The sequence below is a fragment of the Nothobranchius furzeri genome, chromosome 14, assembly GCF_043380555.1.
Source record: "Nothobranchius furzeri strain GRZ-AD chromosome 14, NfurGRZ-RIMD1, whole genome shotgun sequence".
Taxonomy (NCBI): domain Eukaryota; kingdom Metazoa; phylum Chordata; class Actinopteri; order Cyprinodontiformes; family Nothobranchiidae; genus Nothobranchius; species Nothobranchius furzeri.
This window is the reverse complement of record NC_091754.1, coordinates 26,176,608-26,190,602: the sequence shown is the minus strand read 5'-3', so window position 1 is coordinate 26,190,602 and position 13,995 is coordinate 26,176,608. Positions and strand designations below refer to the sequence as shown.

The window sequence follows — 13,995 nt, the reverse complement described above, 5'->3', positions numbered from 1 at the left end:
CCAGCCTGGCCCGGCCTTCAGAGACACCGGCTGTTTGGCTTGGCTCTCGACCCGGCCCGGGCACAGGGCTACAGTTGTCCGCTGCCACGAGCTGCAGAGCTGCAGGTATTTCCTGACTCCGTTTTTCTGCAGTTGTATTCAGCAACTTTGGAGACGGAACATGGATAAACCTGGATGCAAGTGTAAGAAAACATGAAAAAAAATCCAACCACTAATGCAGCACACAGCCACATTTTCCTATTTCTTTTTCTGCTCACGCTTTAGTAAAACCTTAAAGGAAATTAGAAATCTAAGGCCATCTTTCCCCCAACTCATCTTCCACATCTTTTTTCTCCTGCAGCAGCGAGTGCGCAACACATTTTTCATATAGGTCGGGACTTTATCTGAATGCTCCAAACCCAGGAGTCTCATCTTTTTGCAGTTTCCTCTGTTTCTCCTCTGTGATGGCCCAGATGTTGCTCTTCCCCGTGTTTAGTTTAGCATAAACATTAATCATAGACTTCTGTGCCATCATTCCAAGAGCACCTCTCACCATTATGTTAATGAATACAGACACTTAGGAAGAGGCACATTTCAGCCTTTCCTCGCACCTGCACACACCTGGGTACACACGCAGGAAAAGGCACCATTTCCCATGCTGCATTTGGCCCTCGTCTCTCTCTGGCCCCTTTCAAATAATCCGCTGGGATTAATGAATGTAATTTTCACACATTAACTACCCCTCATTTGTGCATAATTGGGTGACCTACAACTGTGTTTACCAGAGTCTGATGAGTGTTGTTGTTAAAAGCTGCAGCAGGGGGGGTTGATTGACTGTTTGCTTCCCAGATGTTGAGTGATTCCACAACACCGGCTACGAACGGACATCTGTCCCAGCAAACTTCCCAACATCTCAGCTCATTAAGACATATGGCCAAACTTCAAAAACATCCATCTATTGGTTTGTCTCCCCGTCTCTATGAGCAAGGACTTTGGAGATGCTTTGATCATTTCTCCCCCTTCTCATTTCTTTTCCTCCCAGCTCCCTAGCCCAGCAGAGTCTGTCCAACCTGGTTCTTCTGTCTTTCCACGTCTGCCTCTGCTTCTGATTTAAACACACAGCAGGGGTTTGTGGGTAGGGACTCACGCTGCGAAGGATCTCTCGTTGCTCGGGCGGAGCTGAAGGTCAAACACACTCGTGATCGGAACACAGGAGGAGGACACTGAAGAGGTAGGATATGAAGAGTGCTCACAGATACTCAAGTTCTCTTCACGATACTGTGTTTCATGGCCATGTTTGGTGCCTGAAAAATGTGCAGGTGGTCTGGTTTTAGTCACATCCAGACATGTCACATAAAAAATATTCCTGAACAAAACGCATATTCTTCACTGGTTTTTATCCTAGAGATTTAAAATAAGATCATCTTGTGTTGAAAAATGTTTGTTGTTTTTGGTCAAACCATTTAAATAACATCTTGCATAATTGTAAGATTTCAAGCAATCAGTTAGCACTTGGAGGATATGTGAGGAACCTCCCACCTTGTCAGCTACCACAACACCAAATATTAACTCAACACCTGGCAAACTGACTGAGTTTGTCCCATTTTTGGTGTTTTCTAAGGTCCGTTGAGTTTGGTGGCCATATATAATTACATTGGGCTGCACAGTGGTGCAGTGGTTAGTGCTGTTGCTTTGCAGCAAGGAGATCCTGGGTTCACATCCCAGCCTGGGGCCTCACGCAGTCCACAAACATGGATGTCAGGTTGATTGGTTTCTCTAAAATTGTCCTTAGGTGTGAGTGTGTGCATGCATGGTTGTTTGTTGGTTGTGCCCTGCAATGGACTAGCAACCTATCCAGGGCGTACCCTGCCTGCTTGCCCGACGACTGCTGGAGATAGGCACCAGCCCCCATGACCCTACGTGGATAAGCAGGTAAAGAAAATGGATGAATGCAATTACACGTTGAACATTTCAGTAGAATTAGGCTACTGGTTAATTTTGCAAAGAGGTGCAGGGTTAACTTTAATGTGAAAAAAAATGTTATTAGCTCAATATTCAATATTTTATTCAAATCCAACTAATAATTCTTGGGGCATCATGCAAACACACACACACACACACACACACACACACGCACGCACACACACACACACACACACACACGCACGCACGCACGCACGCACGCGCACACACACACACACACACACACACACACACACACAATAATTCATCATTGCTCAATAACATCCAAATTCCACGTTTTAAATTTCCCAAAAAGAAAACCAACAACAGTGAAAGTGAAGTTAGGATTGTTTGTTTGTTCGGCTTGTTCTCCAGTCCCTGTTTAACGAGATAACCACCTGACTGCAAAAGCAAAACCAAACTAAAACATGAGCATGAACAAAAGAAGAAAGTCATCTGTTTTCTTTGAATGGAAAAACTTCTGGTGCCCAGATGAAGCCTCTCTGCTCTTTTCTTCTGCAATTTCTTTTTGGAAACATTTACATATTTCAAAAGTCCAGGAAGAAAAAAAAAATAGCCCGGGGACAGAAATGTCTGATCTGCATATTGAAGAGCTAACAGAGGCTAAGGGTGGGGGGATTGGGGACCTGAAAGACACGAGAGTAAATCTCAGTGTTAAAGAAAATCTTATAGAAACAATAATGCCAATTATCAGACGACGCCACGCTCATTATGAGGGATTAATTGCAGCATTTGCTAACAGCTCTGGCTGGTTGTCGTCTTAGTTGTGGAGCAGCTCCTCAGAGAGGGTGGGGGGGTGGACAGCGAGAAAAAATGTACATCATAAGAAGGCCTCTTCACCCAGCTTCCTTCATGAATAACAAATAGAGGAGCTGGTGCTGCGACCGGGCAGCACAACACATGAAAAACATTACAGCGCTCTCCGAGTCGTCTGGCTTTCTCCACATTATGCTGCTGAGCTCCAAGCATGGGAAACTCTGAGGCGCGTTTGTGCTTCAGGAACTGCAGAGGAACCAGAGGGGAGATTTATGAATGTAAAACTTCTTACTTTTATTCTTAGGATCTTTTCTCTGAATAACTTGCATCATTTCTTAAGTTTTTTAGATAGTTTGACAACCTTTTGGAAACACAGGGAAATAAAACAGGATCTGAAGATGTCAGCATTTTTGACGTTTTATGGTTTTGGTTTCATTTATGTTTTTGCTCCAAAAAGTATTTTAATACCAGCATGTCTTGTGTTCCCCATATATTTGTTGGTTAAAAGCAAAGTTTAAGGGGAAAATAAATAGAAATTGCCACCAAAGTAACTTTTCTGAGATTACAGCAGTTTGTCAACCGTCTGAGACTAGATGTTACGCCGTTTACTCAACATTATTTTGTAGGAGGGAGGTTTATGGGAATTTCAAACCAGGAAATCTCACCTATCAACTAATTTTCCAGATTATATTTCTAATTTTTCACCTCCCAAATGAACAGAACACAACATAAACGTATCTAAGAGCTGAACATCATGAAGACATCTTTGGATTTTAACATGTTAATGTTTTCACTTGGTGAAACAAAGTTAGAGTCTATTGATGATTGACCTTCTGGACCAAATCCAAGACAAATGCAGAGAAAAACATATATTAGCAGCAAACTGACAGGACAGCACCAGGCTGTGGACTTCAGACACAAAACTCTGAGTGTCCAGTCGGTGCCTCTCGGATGGCCCGTAAAAAGCAAGAACTGGGAGCAGAACACTTCTGTGGTGTGTGTGTGTGTGTGTGTGTGTGTGTGTGTGTGTGTGTGTGTGTGTGTGTGTGTGTGTGTGTGTGTGTGTGTGTGTGTGTGTGTGTGTGTGTTTGACATGAATAAAATGCAACTAGCAGTACTTTATAGTGAAGGAAAATCGAACTGTCTGAACTTTTTGTCCAAAGCATCATGTGACCTAAAACATGTTCAAACATCCTGTTTACCGGACTTCTCAACGTACAAACTTTCAAATGAAATTCATTATTTTGCCCAGAATCCTAAGGGTCTAAAAACCTCGGAGATTATTAAAATATTAATGATGATAATAAGAACGTCAACATTTTGAGGAAAGGCTGAGGTTTGCTATTGTAACTATGAAATCCCAACTTTATTAAAGTCTAAATGCTTAGTTCAGTTACAAGAAGTGCAAAAGTAGTGTTGGTAAGAAGTGTTTAAACTGCAGCGGGTATTCCATTATGATCACCATGGCAACCTTCTAAAGAGAGGAGGGCAAAAACAGAGTAAAAATTAAGCCTGAACTATGAGTCATGCTGGAAAATGAGCAGCAGAAAGCTGAGGTGGTCACATGAATGTTTATATTGTTTATATGCAGAAAAACATTTGACACTGATGGAAATCCAGGTGTGCCCCTTCTACACTCTGTGGGGTGTGACATCATAACCCCCGCCTAAAAAAGGTGAAATAATAATAATAATAATAATAATAATAATAATAATAATAATAATTACCTTTTTCCTTTCTCCGTTCCCTTGTGCACACATTCCATCTTGTGTCTAAATCTTTTTCTAAATTGATTTTTTCGCTGCCTGCGTGCTCCGCGCGCGCCCCGTGAGACGCACCAACCTTTCTCCGTCCAATCAGCAGCAGCTCCGCGGAGCCGCGCGGCTGTAATTGGTCGGAGAGGAAAACGCAGCAGCCTTTTGGCACAGAGTAAACTCATGCTCGTCTCTCTGACAGAAGCACGCGCTGGATCGGACAGAAGGGGAGAAACAAATATGAGTAAAGTTTGTCCTAAACGGTGTTCTTTTAAACGTGGTTTCTGCAAAGGTATACGGACTATTTAGACGTTGCGCCTCAGTTTGGCAGCAGGAGGTCTTCATCTGTTCCATCTCTACAGAGGATTTACGCACAGCGGTGTTGCCGGGAAAAAGTTCTCAAACTGCTGTTTTGTGCGCAGGAATAAGCAACTTCTTTACGCAAACTAAAAGAAGCTTTTTCCTTCAACTTTATGAGTGATTTAGCACTTTTAACACATTTTAAACTTGAACTGTGATTTTATTTATATTTAAGGTGCATTTATTCGTGGATTAGAACAAAGCCGGATCTCAACCAGACACCAAACCATCTGAAGCTTTATGCCTTGGGGGATGGCAGCAGCCACCTCAGGTCCATACCTCGCCAGCAGCAGGATTTTGTCCGGTTCCTTCGTCCACTCTGATCGCAGAGGTGTTGGCATGCAGCCGGGCAGCCCCGCCGTGACCACTGTGACTGGGGGTTACAGAGGGGACCCTTCAATTAAGATGGTGCAAAGTGACTTCATGCATTCGGCCATGGTGGCGAGCAACGGCGGAAACATGCTGAGCCACGCGCACCAGTGGGTGACATCTCTCCCTCATGCTGCAGCTGCGGCGGCTGCGGCCGCGGCGGTTGCAGCAGAGGCCGGTTCTCCATGGCCACCCAGCTCCCAGCCACAAGAGGTGAAGAGAAACGCGAGCAGGAATGAGCTCCACTCAGGCTCTGCGCTGCACCACAGGTCCCCGCACATTGGAGCTCACCAGACGCACGCGGGGAGTTGGGGAGGCAACTCCGCCGCGCACATCAGCATCACCGAGGGGCAGCAGCAGCAGCAGCAGTCTCTGGTTTACTCCCAGCCTGGAGGATTTACAGTCAACGGCATGTTGAGCTCACACACCGGACAAAGCCTCATGCACTCGGGGCTGGTGCGCGGAGAGTCCCCTGAGCTGGATCATCATCATCACCACCACCATCACCACCACCAAAATCACCACGCGCACCATCAGCAGCATCACGGAGTGGGCCAAGAGTCGCAGTCAGACGAGGACACCCCCACGTCTGATGACTTGGAACATTTCGCCAAACAATTCAAGCAGCGACGGATCAAACTGGGTTTTACGCAGGCGGACGTGGGCTTGGCATTGGGGACCTTGTACGGTAACGTGTTCTCCCAGACCACCATCTGCAGGTTCGAGGCGCTTCAGCTCAGCTTTAAGAACATGTGCAAGCTGAAACCTCTGCTCAACAAATGGCTGGAAGAGGCCGACTCCACCACCGGGAGCCCCACCAGCATCGATAAAATCGCTACTCAAGGGAGGAAGAGGAAAAAACGCACATCCATCGAGGTGAGCGTCAAAGGCGCACTGGAGAGCCACTTCCTCAAGTGTCCCAAACCGTCCGCGCAGGAAATCAACTCCCTGGCAGACACCCTGCAGCTGGAGAAGGAGGTGGTCAGAGTCTGGTTCTGCAATCGTAGGCAGAAGGAGAAGCGCATGACGCCGCCAGGACTCCCGCGCACACCCGAGGATGCGTACTCACAGGTGGGAGGCATGGGACCTGACACACCGTCCCCCTCCATAGAGTGCAAGAGGATGTACAACGACACGTGAAAAACAAACAGATGGACAAGGAGATTTAAAGGGATTGACTCGTTTTTTAAGAAAATAATTCCCCGACTGTCCAGAACTTCCTGTTAAAATGTTATCCATCAAAAGGAAAAATCAGTGTTAGTTCATTCCAGAACAGGACACTTTTATGTTTGGTTGTTTTTCTGTACTATAACTCAGCCTCTATTGGACTGAAACCTACAAACAAAAACATAAAATGAGTATTTTGAAAGACAAAAACAAAACAAACAAAAAAAAAATAAACAAGAAACAATTCAGAGGCTAAAAAAGTTTCTTTCAGCAAAACTTGCTGTAATGTTTAATCTGTGATGCTGCAGAACTGTAAGTTTGGGCAAAGATTTTGATTTACTGGCTTTATAATAAGATTTTTTCCAGCAATAATTTGAGTGTTTTTCATATTATGTGTTGTGCATCAGTGGATTTATGTTGTTACACACATTTCAACAAGCAACTAAAAACATTCCTACACAGTTTTCCTTTTTGAAAAATCTAATTTCCTTCATGTTTTTGTGTAACTCTAATGTTTTTCTTGTGTGATGATCTATTTATTTTATTCTCTGTGTTTATTTTCATGGAAGTCTAATATTTTAATAAAATTGACACAAGTTTATGTTGAAATGATCATTTGCTGCCTGACACAAAAACAAAGAGGACCAAACTACGTGTTTTTATCTGAGAGGATTCAAGTGTGGAGAAAAAAAAGTATTTAAAATCTGCCAGATGATGGACATGAAGCATAACTTCACCTCATCTGGATTTAATAAATAAACAATTAATTTGACTGGTTTTCTGATTGAATCTGAGATCCTGAGCCTTTTCACCGGGTTAATGCTGCATCGACCAGCCAATGTGACAAGGCTGCAGACTGCAGCTTCATGGAACATCGCCAACCGAGGTCGGCTGTCCCAGATGTCGATTCACCTCAGCAGCGGTTGCCAAGGTGACAGTGAGATGGAGTGACACGAGGCAGCAGCAGATCTTTTGCCACAGATGATGGTAGTCAGGCACAAGATGTGGATGGAGTTGTGACGAACGGTCGTCCGTGCCTTTATTATAATTAAAGTCTGTCCTTACACAAACGCTCAGTGAGAATCACGTCTTGGATAAAGTCACTAATGGTTAAAGCAAAATGGCGAGAAAGGTCAAAGGTTGTCTGCAGCTGACAGACAAAAACAGAAAGGAGTGAATACAAACACAACAGGTAACATATTACTGTTAATGATAGACTCCTTAAGCAATTGCACACACACACACACACACACACACACACACACACACACACACACACACACACACACACACACACACACACACACACACACACACACTTTTGGGTACTCGACCAAATAATCATCGCCGAGTATCTAAAAATGTGTGTGTGTGTGTGTGTGTGTGTGTGTGTGTGTGTGTGTGTGTGTGTGTGTGTGTGTGTGACTTAACAGACTAGACAAATGATGATAGTTAAACAAAGAATAATTTAGTTTAACCCAACAGAAATAAAATATTATTGAAATGGCCAAAAGATTCCAGAAAACCAAACAAACACATTCATTTTTTGTTGTTTTCAGATTTTGTTGTCGCGTTGCGTTCAGGCTCGTCACCGTTTTCTGTCATGTTTTGTCATTTATTTGCATTCCCCGCTGTTGTTGTCAATAAAATAGTTTTACATTTGTTGATTGTTGTTGGTAATTTTGAATGAACTTCCTGTCATGTTTGGGAACAGTAAATCATTATGACTGACTTCATAAACTGAAACTGTTTTCGATCAAAAGAATTAAAAACCATTGCTCTTTTTCTCTGACTGGCTCTTATTCTCTCTGAGCTGCAGGATCAAAACGGAGGTGTAACATACGCTGGCAGGATTGCAGAATGATCCCCTCAAAGCTTAGTGATGCAAAGATGGGAGATAAGGCTGGAATTGGGGGATAAAAAGACATTTAAAGGGTTTTGTCATCACGCAGCGTTCGCTGTCTCCACTGAATATCAATGCAGGGATCTGAAGTGGGGGACAAGCCGATGATGTTACAGAAACTCCTCGAACAAAAGACAAAAATACATGTGCACTATCAGGAAAGGAGACGCTCAAACGCAACATCATTCATCAACAGATTATTGTTTCCTGCATCTCTGAGCTGCTGAATGATTGCAGCTCCACTCTGAGGATGTTATTACCTCCTTCCAGTTGTAACTACTAATGTAATTGCTCGTAATTGCTCTTAAAGCCCTGTTCAGAGGTGCTTTACATGAAGCAATTACTACAAGATTAATCCCCGCTTTAATGCTTGTTGTTTGTGTCTCACAGTTACAGTCACACACACACACACACACACACACACACACACACACACACACACACACACACACACACACACACACACACACACACACAGCTGGCACACTCCTGCAACAAATCGTTTCAGAGCAGCAAAGTTCTAATCTGCAACTGTTTCTCTGTAGTTTGAACATTATCAGCCCCTCTGCTTGGTGTTTAATTATTTTTACAGCACACACATTGGTTAACCACTGTGTCTAACACTGATTAACACACTGTGACTTCCAACAGAACTCATGAGGCAACCTACTTGGAATCGGTGTGATGCACAAGTAAAGCGTCAGAAGGGTTTTCGTCTGAATGCCCCCCCTCTAAACACATCACAGTCTTTTCTTTTGTCTGGGTGTTGTGACTCAGAAGAGAACATTTTACACTTTGCTTGCGTTTGCATTTATCTCTTTTTTGGTGATTGATGGAGTAGCTTGCAAAGTCTCTCAATCAGGAAGGAATTAAAGCAAACATCTGTGGAACAACGGACAGAGAAACGGATTGTCTTCCCGGCAAGCTTGTTGTGGGGCTGCTGCTGAACGTGACAAGCATGCATGTGCCAGACCGCTGGAGTGGAACTCGTTTGATGGGCATGTTCAGCACATGGGCACGATGCCAATTTAGACAAGCATATCATTTAAAAGAATGGAATTCTGCATGCTAAGTGTGTGAAAGTAACCGTGTCTGTATGGATCTAAAGTATTTGATATGTTAACTAAACAAAAACACACTACACATCTGTCAGCAGCATTGTGTCAGGGGTGTTTCAAAGTCTCCAAAATAAAATAAATAAATACATTTCAGTCATATTTGTCAGTGATGTCACTGCTAAATGTATGGTTTCTACAAGACACAGAAAAGAAAATCGTCAACGTAAAAAATTAAAGTTAAAATTTACATAAAACCTAAATCTAAAAAATTCTAAACACAAGATGTAGAGTTCAGCATCCCAAAATGTCATGGAGGAAACTGCTGCCATCTTCTGGCAATAATCAGCAATGCACGTTGGATCTTTGCGTATTTTGTATTGCCCATACTAATACTACTACTACTATTACTAGTACTACTAGTAATAATAATAATAATTATTATTATTATTATTACTATTATTATTATTATTATTACATGTGTTGATCTGCTTATTAAATGGGTCAAAAATGAATAAATTACAGTCATCATAAAGCAAATCAAGATTAGTTACATGATAGATTTATTTGACTTTTGAATATATTTATTCAAAGGTCAAATGGCTTTTAAAATAATGGAATATATAAAAGATATGATTTCAATTTCATGTTATAAATAAATTGTTATATTTATTATGGGTGCATGGGCATTTGTGTGTGTGATGTTTATTTGACATGGACACAGCAATTACATTGGACGAATCAGATGCATTGTTTAGTGTGTTAGCAGACGTGCTAATTTGCAACACTTGTCCATAGAACCTTTCTAAAAAGTAGAGTAAATTTAAATAAAATACAAAGAGATCAACAATAAATCAAACAGAAAACAGATTAAAATTGCAAACAGTTTTCAATAAAAAAGAATAAAAAGACTAAAACAAGGCAATTTGAGCAGCAATGTAAGACTTTAAAACTATTCATGTAGACATAGTTGTTTAGACTTTAACCATTTTTTGAGTTCTTTGTTAAAAACTTTACTGTCCGTTTCTAGTTTTAGGTCAGCAGGTACAGAGTTCCAAAGTTTGGCCCCCTTTACAGAAAGAGCAGACTGACCAAAAGAAGTCTTGCACCGCGGGACGAGACAATCACCGCAGGTGGAGGCTCGAGTGATTGTTCTATGAGAGCTCTGACGTCTGATGGCCACAGTAGAGAACGGTTTAGACAAGTTATCATTTAGACAATTGAAAAAGAATCTTAGAGTGCTAAAATTAATAAAATTTTCAAAAGTGAGAAGATTTTGTTTCCTTAAAATGCGACAATGATGCCATTTCAATGGTTTCTGGTCCATAATTTTTATTGCTTGCTTGTAAATTAAGACTATAGGTTTTAGAGTGGTGGATGAAGCCTGTGACCATGATGTAATGCAACATGATAAGTGGGGAAAGATCAGTGCATGCATGTACAGTTTAGCAGTGTGGTGTGACAGTTTCCTTCTGATAAAACGGAAGCAGTTTAAATTTGTATTAACCTTATTACAGACGTGCTTAACCTGACTGTCAAATTTTAAGTGTTTGTCTAGGATGATCCCAAGGTACTTCACATCACTCCTTACTTCAATGATTTCCTCTTTAATCCTAGCCTGAAATAGTTCCTGATCAGGCCTGTTTCTCATGGAGAAGCATATGGACACAGTTTTTTTTTAACATTAAGAGTTAGGTGGGATGACTCTAGCCATTCTGAGATGTCTGATAAAGCCTGCATCAGGCGCTCTCCTGCCAGGCCAGGTGTTTTTGTGGACACATAAATGATGGTGTCATCAGCATACATCTGGCAGTCGACGCCTGAGCAGCTCATCGGAAGGTCCTTAATGTACATTGTAAACAGCAATGGACCAAGCACGGATCCTTGTGGTACACCCATGTTGTTTGCAAGCAAACTTGACTTGACCTCATTAACCCTAACACACTGCTGTCTACCCTCCAGGGATAAACTGAACCATTTCAAAGCTTCAGGTGATATTTTAAATTGCATTAGTTTGTTAAGTAAGACGCTATGGTTAACTGTGTCAAAAGCCTTTTTTAGATCCAGAAACACTGCCCCTACAACACATCCTTTATCCAGAGAGGTTGGATCTTTTCAAGCAGATAACAATTTGCAGATTCTGTGGAGTATTTCTGTCTAAAGCCAAACTGCTGTAAATAAAGCAGTTGGTTGAACTCTAAGTGATCCATTAGTTGCTCAGCTACAATCTTTTCCAGGATTTTTGAGACTATCAGGAGGATGGCAATAGGCCTGTAGTTACTTGCTAAGTCCTTTTCTCCCGATTTGTAGACTGGAGCAATTATTGCAGTTTTCCAGCTTTCTGGGAATCTCTTTGTTTGAATTGATACGTTTACTAAATATGTGATTGGCTCCAACATATAACTGTGATGTTTCTTAATAAATGTAGTATTTAAGTTATGGATATCCTTTGCCATGGACATCCGCATGTTTGCAATCACTTTTTTAACTATCCTGGGATACTTCTTTTATATAGGAGTTGGTGTGATCCTTATCAAATTCGTTACAGGGTGGGTCATTTGATTTAAAATGACTGGCTAAATCTTTCACAGACTCAATAAAAAAATTGTTGAAACCATTTGAAATGGACTCATTATTATCAATGAGTTCATCACATATTTTAAGGCTATTTATTTTTGGGTGCTTTTGCTTGCCAGACTTGGTTAGTCTGTTTATATGTTGCCACAGTTTAGAACTGTTGCCAATGCCTCTTCAATCAGGTTATTAAAATAATTAGTCTTTGCTTTCCGCAGCTCAGACACTACTTCATTTCTTAGTCCAGTGTAAATTAAATGGTCAGTATTGGTTTTAGTCCTTAAGGATCTTTTCAGAGCAAAATCTCACTCTTTGATCAGCTGACTGATATCACTGTTGAACCAAGGAAGATACTTTTTCTTAGGTTTTCTTTTCCAGGTTCTTGTGTGCTTACCACCATGAAGGGTCAAGACAAAACTGCTTGCACTATGGGCTGGATCAGGCTCTCTGATTACCCTGTCCTAATTAGCTGTCTTTAGATCATTTCCAAAGTCAACCATTTTTGACGTGGGAATTCCAGTAGTTAAAGTATAATTTTCTGTTTTGTTATGATAAACTAGACGCCTTTTTGTTAGCTTTCTTATGACCAGTATCATATTATGATCTGAAAGACCAGTAATAAGATCGTATATTTTTGTGACTCTCTCTGGCCTGTTTGTTAAAATCAGGTCTATAAGGGTTTCACTCTTTCTAGTAACTCATGTAGGACTGTCAATCAGCTGTTTGTATTTAAATTTGTCCATAGTTAACTTTAGTTTTGCCTTACCCTTTTTATCTTTCCAATTGATGTTAAAGTCCCCAAACAGCACGCATTCACGAGAGTCATCAACAATAGACAAAAGATTTCTCAGTTCATCATAGAAACTTACATCATGAGATGGAGGATTATGAAGCACGACTATACTAAATTTCATGGTTGGTGAGAGAATTACGCTCAATCCTAAGCACTCCAAATTTACACCCAAATCGAGCTCTGAAACCATAAACTGCTCCCTAATGTAAATTAAGACACCCCCTCCTCTTCCCTTGACCCTGTCTTTCCTGTAGCATGTGTATCTTGGTATATTAATTAGGTCAGTAGGAATATTACTAGTCAACCAAGTTTCAGACATACACAAGAAATCCAGATTAGACTCCATAAGCAAGTTCTGTATCTGATCTATTTTTGGTAATAATAATAATGCATTGAACTTATATAGCGCTTTTCTAGACACCCAAAGATGCTTTTCACACACTCTCACATTCACCCACTGCTAGTGATGGTAAGCTACTTGTAGCCACAGCCGCCCTGGGGAGGTCTGACAGAGGTGAGGCTGCCATTTGGCGCCGTCGGCCCCTCTGACCACCACTAACACAGGCAAGTTGGGTGAAGTGTCTTGCCCAAGGACACAACAGCAGGATACCCCTGGCGGGAGCTGGAATTGAACCCATGACCCTCCGATCATGAGGCAACCCGCTCTACCACCTGAGCTACTGCTGCCCCAACTGCTTCTAACGTTTATATGCCCTCCCAATATTCCATTGGGTTTTGTGTCCAAATTCCAGATGACTTGGGCATGATTCACAGTTTGAAAAAGTCTTGACTGTCTCTGTTTCAAAGTTGCACTGTTGGTTAAATGACTTTTGGCGCTCATGTGAAACTGTCTGTGTAGACGTTTGCCAGCTGTTTCAGTCAGTTCTGTGTTTGTTAGTGGCCCAGCCAGGAGCGGTCTTTGCAAAAGATTTATAAATTTATGGATTTCATAAAAATATTTGTAATGTTATCTTGGTCTTGGCTTCTTGCTCCTTTGCTTAAATGAATTGGTTTCAGTGGTAATAGTTGTTATTCGTATTAAAATGTTTTTCTTTTTCTTTTGCTGCATTTCATTTGTCTGCTCTGGTTTATGCTGCTTATTGTTGCTTTCCTTTTGTTTTTTATTGCACACATAGAAATAACAACTTTCGAACAACATTCATTAAAAAAAACGAATAATGCAAATTTGCATTTCTAACAGATTCGTATCACGTGTGTGTGTGTCAGAGCCGGCCTGTAGTTTATGTAACCTGGTGACGATGATGATGATTCATGTGATTTTTTCTGCCTCACTGCTCCTTT

At 41.5% G+C, this 13,995-nt stretch overlaps 1 protein-coding gene across 1 annotated transcript; it reads left to right on the top strand.

The window, feature by feature from the left end:
- Positions 1 to 4,648: 4,648 nt before the first annotated feature.
- Positions 4,649 to 8,152, top strand: pou3f3a (POU class 3 homeobox 3a). The gene has a single exon (XM_015966152.3). It carries the CDS (start codon positions 5,073 to 5,075, stop codon positions 6,339 to 6,341), a length of 1,269 nt encoding a protein of 422 aa, XP_015821638.1. The 5' UTR covers positions 4,649 to 5,072; the 3' UTR covers positions 6,342 to 8,152.
- The last annotated feature ends 5,843 nt before the right edge of the window (positions 8,153 to 13,995 follow it).

What these genes read in the sequence shown, in the direction of transcription:
- pou3f3a (XM_015966152.3), top strand. Translation starts at nt 5,073, where the DNA reads ATGCCTTGGGGGATGGCAGCAGCCACCTCAGGTCCATACCTCGCCAGC.